The sequence below is a fragment of the Papilio polytes genome, unplaced genomic scaffold (assembly GCF_000836215.1).
Source record: "Papilio polytes unplaced genomic scaffold, Ppol_1.0 DF824158.1, whole genome shotgun sequence".
Classification (NCBI taxonomy): domain Eukaryota; kingdom Metazoa; phylum Arthropoda; class Insecta; order Lepidoptera; family Papilionidae; genus Papilio; species Papilio polytes.
Window position 1 is genome coordinate 346,061 of NW_013525046.1, and position 7,166 is coordinate 353,226.

At 43.6% G+C, this 7,166-nt stretch overlaps 1 protein-coding gene across 1 annotated transcript in view; it reads right to left on the minus strand.

Annotated features, from left to right (window-relative positions):
- Positions 1 to 6,724, minus strand: part of LOC106111470 — a 9,429-nt gene extending 2,705 nt beyond the window's left edge. The window contains exons 1-4 of the mRNA XM_013293588.1: positions 5,425 to 6,724; positions 2,481 to 2,528; positions 484 to 602; positions 9 to 92 (exon numbers count right to left, since the gene is read on the minus strand). Coding sequence (XP_013149042.1) covers positions 9 to 92; positions 484 to 602; positions 2,481 to 2,528; positions 5,425 to 5,611 — 438 coding nt within the window. The 5' untranslated portion in view covers positions 5,612 to 6,724. The remainder of the gene's footprint in view (positions 1 to 8; positions 93 to 483; positions 603 to 2,480; positions 2,529 to 5,424) is intronic.
- Between the last annotated feature and the right edge of the window lie 442 nt (positions 6,725 to 7,166).

Below are 7,166 nucleotides of genomic sequence, written 5' to 3' on the forward strand. Positions count from 1 at the left end.
AGCTGCGCCAGTGCGCCCCCGGCACCCCCCGCGCCCGGCGCACTCTGCGCCGCGCACTGCGCCGCACTCTGCGCTGCACTCTGCACCGCACTCTGCGCCGCGCACACACACAGACACAGCGATTAGTTTCATTGATTAAAGGATCAAACGAGTACCGACTCATCAAGTACTAAACGTTAAGTGAAGGATACACACTGACGAATGTGCCCAGCACCGAGGGAATTATACATATGTACCTCGCCTGACTTTGACTAAATAAGGAGATCGATAAAGAAGAGCAATATATGACAAGAAAATTTTAATACAATGTATATTGTGTTGTTAAGGAGACATAAAATACATTGTAGTATGCTATTGTCAGTAGTAACACATTATCTTAGCAATATCTGTCCACACAATCAATTGTATCCCACAAAATAAGTTTTGTGGCATTGATTAGAATCACTGCGCTCTTGCCGACTCTACATTAAGAGAAGCAAGTACCAGAACGGCGGCGGTGGCGGCCACGCTGGCGGGCGGCAGCGCGCGGGGCGGCGCGCGGGGCGGCGAGTGCGCGGAGGGCGGGCGCTCGTCGCCGCTGCCCTCGCCGCTCGCCGAGCCGTCTGCAAGCACCAGCATCATACATTTATCATATATGTATATAATATGTGTACCTCGATACAGTCCGATGCCACAATTCAGGAGAAAAGAAAATAAAAAATATCACGTTTAATAGCAACAGTTTTTTCTTTTGAAAATTGCGAGGAGCAGTCAGGTGATATTGTCATATTATATGTAAGGATAGTTATTGGAATATATTTATGAAAAAATCGTATCGCGGAAACATGTCGACTCTTTGGAGAAGATAATTCGTATCGGCTTGCAATTAAATGTTTTGTTTCCGTCGCGCTGGATCGTGCTTCACGCGCCACTAATAACAATGTTTTCGATTTGTATTTGTTTAAACCGGATTAAAACAGTTACAGTTATCGTTTTTGAAGCGCTCTATGCACAATGTGAGTATCAATGGATCTATTTAACTTAAGTTGAATGATAATATTTTCGAGCAAAGGCCGGATAATGAAACATCATTTCGTCACAACAGATTGTTAGGGACGCTTACGAAACAAATTATTCAAGATACGTTTCAGTATTTGGCCGTATGATCGTACAACGTATCCGTAATTTCCGGACGCTCCATATTTGCTCCTATAATGCATTATTCTGATAGACAACATGATGAATAGTGATGAAATAGTGCGAGCGCGGCGACCCCACAATGACGTACCGGATATTACATGTAAATGCGCGCCCGCCGCCGCCCGACGCCGCCCGACGCCGCCCGATGCCGCCCGACGCCGCCCGATTATTTGTCAGATTTAAGTACACAACATTCTCGAAAAAACAAAAACTATCTCGAAAAAACCTTTTTTTGTACCTACTAGCTTTGCCCGCGAGTCCGTCCGAATGAAATTTAAAAATAATAATAAAGAAATGAAAAAATATAGCCTATGTTACTCGCAGATAAATCACCTTTCTAACGGTAAAGGATTCTTAAAATCGGCCGAGTAGTTTGTGAGCCTATTCATTACAATCAAACAAAGTTTTTCTCTTTATGCTATTAGTATAGAAAAGAGCAATAGAGGGTTCTTCTTACTCGTACGTAAATGTAGTTTTATCTATTCTTTAAATATCTCAAAATGTGATAAGGAATGAAAAAACGTATTTAAAATATAAAAAAGAATGACACGTTTAAAAGATACCTTCAACTCTACATACTCTATTTTCAACATTAATTAATACTTTTTATGTATGTACCTACAGTTGGAAATTACTTTTGAGATCTTACAGTGAAACTATGGGGTAGGGAGAGTTTAGTAAGACACTTTTTAAACATATTTTTACATGTACCATGTAATAAATAAATAAAATATTTTATTTCTATACGTTAAGGGCAATGTATGAAATCAACAAAAACGAGTATCCTAATAGTAATCAATAATTAATATTTTAGAAGAAGAAATTTCGGTTGCAAACTAGATTGATTTGCAGCGAATGCCGTCGAGAAGCAAGTGTTGGGTGCTAGGCAGCGTGCGGCGTCTAATGCACCGGGCGCGGGGCGGGACGCGCTCGTCAAACGACAAACACGTTCTTGTATGTGATCATTTTATTTGAAGTGTATCGTAGAAGGGTTGCGAGTTTTTTGCGCGGCGCGTGCGGCGCGTGCGGCGCGTGCGTCGCGTGCGGGCCGCGGCGGCTGGCTGCGGCGGCCCGCGAGGGTTTACCGAGCTCGGTGGCACTCTGCGCGCTCCACGTGTGCGCCAACCATTCACGTATAATGACGTGCGTATAGTGATTGATTTCTAATTACATGCAATCGATTTTTTTATTTAATTTGATGAAATTAAAATTTCGTTTGACTGAGGTAACCTTGTACAGACAAAGGTGTATAAGATTACCTCAGGTGGAGGGTGCGGGAAGGGTGGAGGTGAAGCACTCACCGTGGCTAGGCGGCGGCGATGGCGACTTGATGAGGTCACCGGACTCCTCTGCAACAGACAAACAGAGCGTTGTAGGTACTAACATTAACGATCAACACTACGACCTTACGAAATACGACGATAATTTTAATGTATTGTTTCGGATCGTGGCACTGTGATGCTACTCGTATATGTGTACACAAATAAGTGGACGGCATAACCAGATTAAGTAATTATCGGAACAATTAATTGGATAATCAGAGGTGGTGAGGGCGCAGCGAGGGCCGGGTACGCTAATCTCCACTACACAAACATTACGCTCACAGTCGTGGGCTTATATTACGACTTCAATAGGCCGGCTAGAGTTACTGATTTTCACTTGCAGCTATCCTCCCTTACCTCCATGAGTTAACCGTATACCACAACCCTCATCTCACAAGATAAATATATACAATAGCCGCGGAATATCTCTTATACATCTCACCAAAATCATGTTCCTGTAAAACTGAAGATGGTGATGGTGATTATGTCTTCCGTGACGTAATACATTCTGAGTCAAGACAGAGCCAAAGTTCATCTGCGCGTGAATGGATTAAGGTGAGTAAGAAGTATAAAACTCATAGTTTTTTGTGACAAAGCAGAATGACGACGTCAAAGTGTTGAAACCACGGATGTAAAATAGACTAGTAATGCTACGGCCGCTACCTGTCGCCTGTTGCCCGCGCCGCCGCCGCCGCCGCGCCTAATCCTTGTGCGCTCGTGCACTCGCACTCGCACTCGCATCGCAAAATGTAAAAAGTGCACACGTTTATTGAATCGTCATCGTCACTTTTTCTGCAAGCCTTCGCCCCCTTGTGCCCCCCCCCCACCAAGGCCCGCGGATACTCTCCTCGGATTATTTTTTTACAACAGCACAAAAATTGAACAAATGTTCGTTTTTTATCTGACGTTTGAATAATCCTTCTGCGAATACCTTTGATTGTATTAAATTACAAACCTTTTTGATGAGAAGTAAGATATCAATAATATCAGAAACAAACTTATTAAAACTTTCGTGAGATAATACACTACTCGTATATTACCTAGCTAGGTATATAGGCTATGTAGGTGCTTACATCGAATGTTTTCACGTGTTACGTCGTATTTTATAATTAATATTATAAATATTTAAGTTTTCTATTTAAAATAAAACATTTTGGTTTTTTTTTAAATTACGCCCAAATCTTCGAAAAAACGGAGAAACACTAAAAAAGGCTTAATATCAACAATCAATGTAAGAAAACGTACGATTTACATTTTTAACAGCAGAAATGTGGAATTCACGTACGGACAAACTATAGTCAAAGTAAACCGTGGTGAAATACTTTCAGTAAACTGCTGAGTTTCTTGTAACTAAACAAGCTTCGCCTCATTCTACAAATAACCAATTAGGTATCAGTTAGTTGCAAAATACGAACGAGGAGATAATAATTATTATTAAGCCTAGCTGTTCCCGTGCGACTTCATTCGCATGAAATTATGAAAATTGGTTTATTGATTTCATTTGTCAAATTCCATTGCAAATGTCAAAATGAAAGACATGACATGATACAAAGCATGGCAATTTTGCTTACTTGATGTTGGCAGCAACTTATGGTCTTTCCCACATTAGGGTTTTTATCCAAAAGGGGGTAAACAATAGCCTAAAGCGTGATGTAAGTTTAGGGCTGTTTATTAAAGAAATGATTATTCAAAAATATGCTGTAATTGCTGACATCTTAGGCAACAAAGAAGAATGTGTTTTCGCTTCATTATAATAGTATAGATAATAAATATAATTAAAAGCTATAAGCCGAGTACCGTTGACCGACTTTTTTGGTCCAGACACGTTAAAGACAACAGGTGTTGTTGTTCAAAGTTCCGCGTCCATCTCTCAGTCTCAATACGTAAGAAAAGTTCAAATGGCAGTAGCTTTTATGGTGGAACCTCGCCGGATGTCCGGATTGTACCTAACTGATGCCAGCTACTTATGGCGCACAGATGAAGACAATAATTGATTTAAAGCAAGTCGGCATCGTGAGAGGATCGCAGTCGGTGAGCTGCGACGGCTGAGCTGGAGACGAACACGTCCCAGCCGCTGACAAGAAGAATAAGTTGTAGGACGGTATACACGACGGATCACCTGTTTGTGAGGTGGAGGACCTCAATAAGTATCGTTTAATCCCTGAGTGTTCAATGTTATGAAACAGATTTTCGACTGTATTTTCCCGTGACTGCGTAATATTACAGTGTAATAACATAATAACAGTAATTTACAGTGGCAAATTTTATTCTTGAAAAAGACTAATGAAAGCTAACAAACCAACCGCCTTAGATTTCTTTTTATTAATATGAAAAAGGATTTTGCAATCGTTGAGAGCTAGATTGAGGCAGAGCCACAATAAAGTTGACTGCTGTAGGAAATGGACGAGTGCAATGTGACAGGAGTAGATTTCGCGCTCGAAGACGGAGTGCGGTGTAGGAGCTTGATGACAGAAGCAGACCCACCGCTATATTATGAAAGATGTAACAGAGAGAGAAAGAGACAACGAAGGGAATAGAAAAGTAAAATGTCTATTTTTTGCATATCTCTTGCCTGTTTTGTTTGAGTATAGTTGGGGTTCAAATTAAGCTATAATTTAAATTGTAACCCGGGAACACCTGGAAACTATGCAAAGTGCTTAGTTGCCGGTGAAGCACGATTGCATAATTAGCTGTATACCTAAGTATGCAATAAGTATATTATGTCAAATTAAAAAAAGACCGGAAGTAACAGCTAGTGTCAATTGGATGCGATGGTGAGTGATAGATAACGACGTAAGCAAAGCTCGCCTCCGCCTCCGTCGCGGTCGAGCCGGCAGCATCACTGTAATGTGCGGCCAGGAGCACAAGCGGCGGCCGCGGCGACGGAGGCGGTGGCGGAGGCGGAGGTGGCGGCGGTACTCACGGTAGTCGGCGCAGTAGGGCCTCGCGGCGGCGCGCACGCACGCAGACAGCACCATCGCTCGCGGCGGTCGTAGCCTGTCAAGGTTGGCTCTGATCAAATGGGTCCGCTCGGCGCGACGGGAGCGGCGCGACTGCGGCCCGGCGCCGCCGCGACCCGTGCCCTGCCCCGCGCAACCCCGAGCACCCATCACGTGGCGAATTAAAAATTCCCTTTTTTTGTTCGAATCCGTTTCTTTTTCCGCCCTTAGTGAATTTTTTTCGCGCTCTGCGCCATTATTACGATTACCTGAGATGTATTTTTTTTCGCTTTCGCCGAACGCGATGTACGTTTAAAAGCTGTTTAATTTTTTTAATAGTAAAAGGGGAGCGACGGGTTCGGCAACGATGCGCGAATTCTAACATCGGTTTCGATTTATAAAAAAGTTCGTTGGTAGCTTGAAACGGAAAGTTGGAGCAAATCGCGCAATGTGTTTGTGATGTAGACAGTTGTGACGAGACGAGTACACGATGAGCTGAAACAGTGGAGTGGTCACACTAATGTCAGGGTAATCCCAACACTGCGAGACTCTACTCTAGGGTGTCATCAAGTTTTACATTCATGACGGCAATGCGCCTGCGGTTTCTTTGATTTTTGCGGCGTTGATAATGATATGGAAGCTTTTAAATTGTAAGTTGTAAGTATTCTGGTATTAAACTATTCCCAGTAGAAAAGAAAGGCTCCGCGGTGGCGGACGTCCGGTCGCCCGCCGCCCCGTTTCATGAACTCCACAGCGCGGTCGCAAGTGTTTGCAATAATTTACAATTTCAATACTAAGTGAAGTCCGAGAGCTGGCCTCTCCGCTTTGTGATGGTAATGCGGGTAAACAGGGGGCGCGGGGGCGCAGGTCCGCGCGGCTCTCGGTCCTCGCGAGCAAAATGCGTTCCGGAAAAGCGGCTCCTGTTTGTTTAGGCGCCGCGGTATTGCCGCTTTGAATAAGACATTCGCTGGGCTTTGTGCTGCGCGCAAGTTATGCGCCCCGTGTTGACCCAGCCCTCCCCTCGCGCCCAGCACCACGGAGCGCACTTGAACGCACCTCGCTACACTTCGGGCTCCATTAACATATTTATTTGATGTTTCGGTTCTGTTTAATGCATCCACCCCACGTCCAGCGAACTGCTACATTAGTATTTTGGGCTCATGATCAGTGAATTCAAAAAGTCCTAGTAGTTCGCGTGCGTCTCCATCCGCATCAAATTACAAAAACTTTATTTTAATGTTTACATTTGTCAAATTATCAATTACAAATGTCAGAATGACATGACATGATGACAAACCATTGCAATCTATTTACCCCATAAGTTTAATAGCGTAAAAATATATAGCCTAAAGCGTGACGTAAGTGTAGGAATTTTTATTGAAGAGACAATTATTCAAAAATATGCTGTAATTGCTGACATCTTACGCCACAAAGTAGTGTGTTTACGCTTTATTATATTAAGAAAAGATTATGAAGCCGCTCGGAAGCAGCCGGTGTGTCGTCGCGCCGCGGCGGGCTGGCTGCTAGCCGGCGCGGCTTCGGCGTTCGGTACACAGCGACTTCTCTATAAATATACGAACACTGGATTTCGGCAACCGAGACTCGTGGTTAAATAGAGTGACCACGTGAGAGTTGCGCCACACGGCGTGCATATTGTCTACGACACTTTGCCGCTACGGGGAGCACTACGAAGCTACGCCGCTACATCATAATTGTGGCTTGCGTG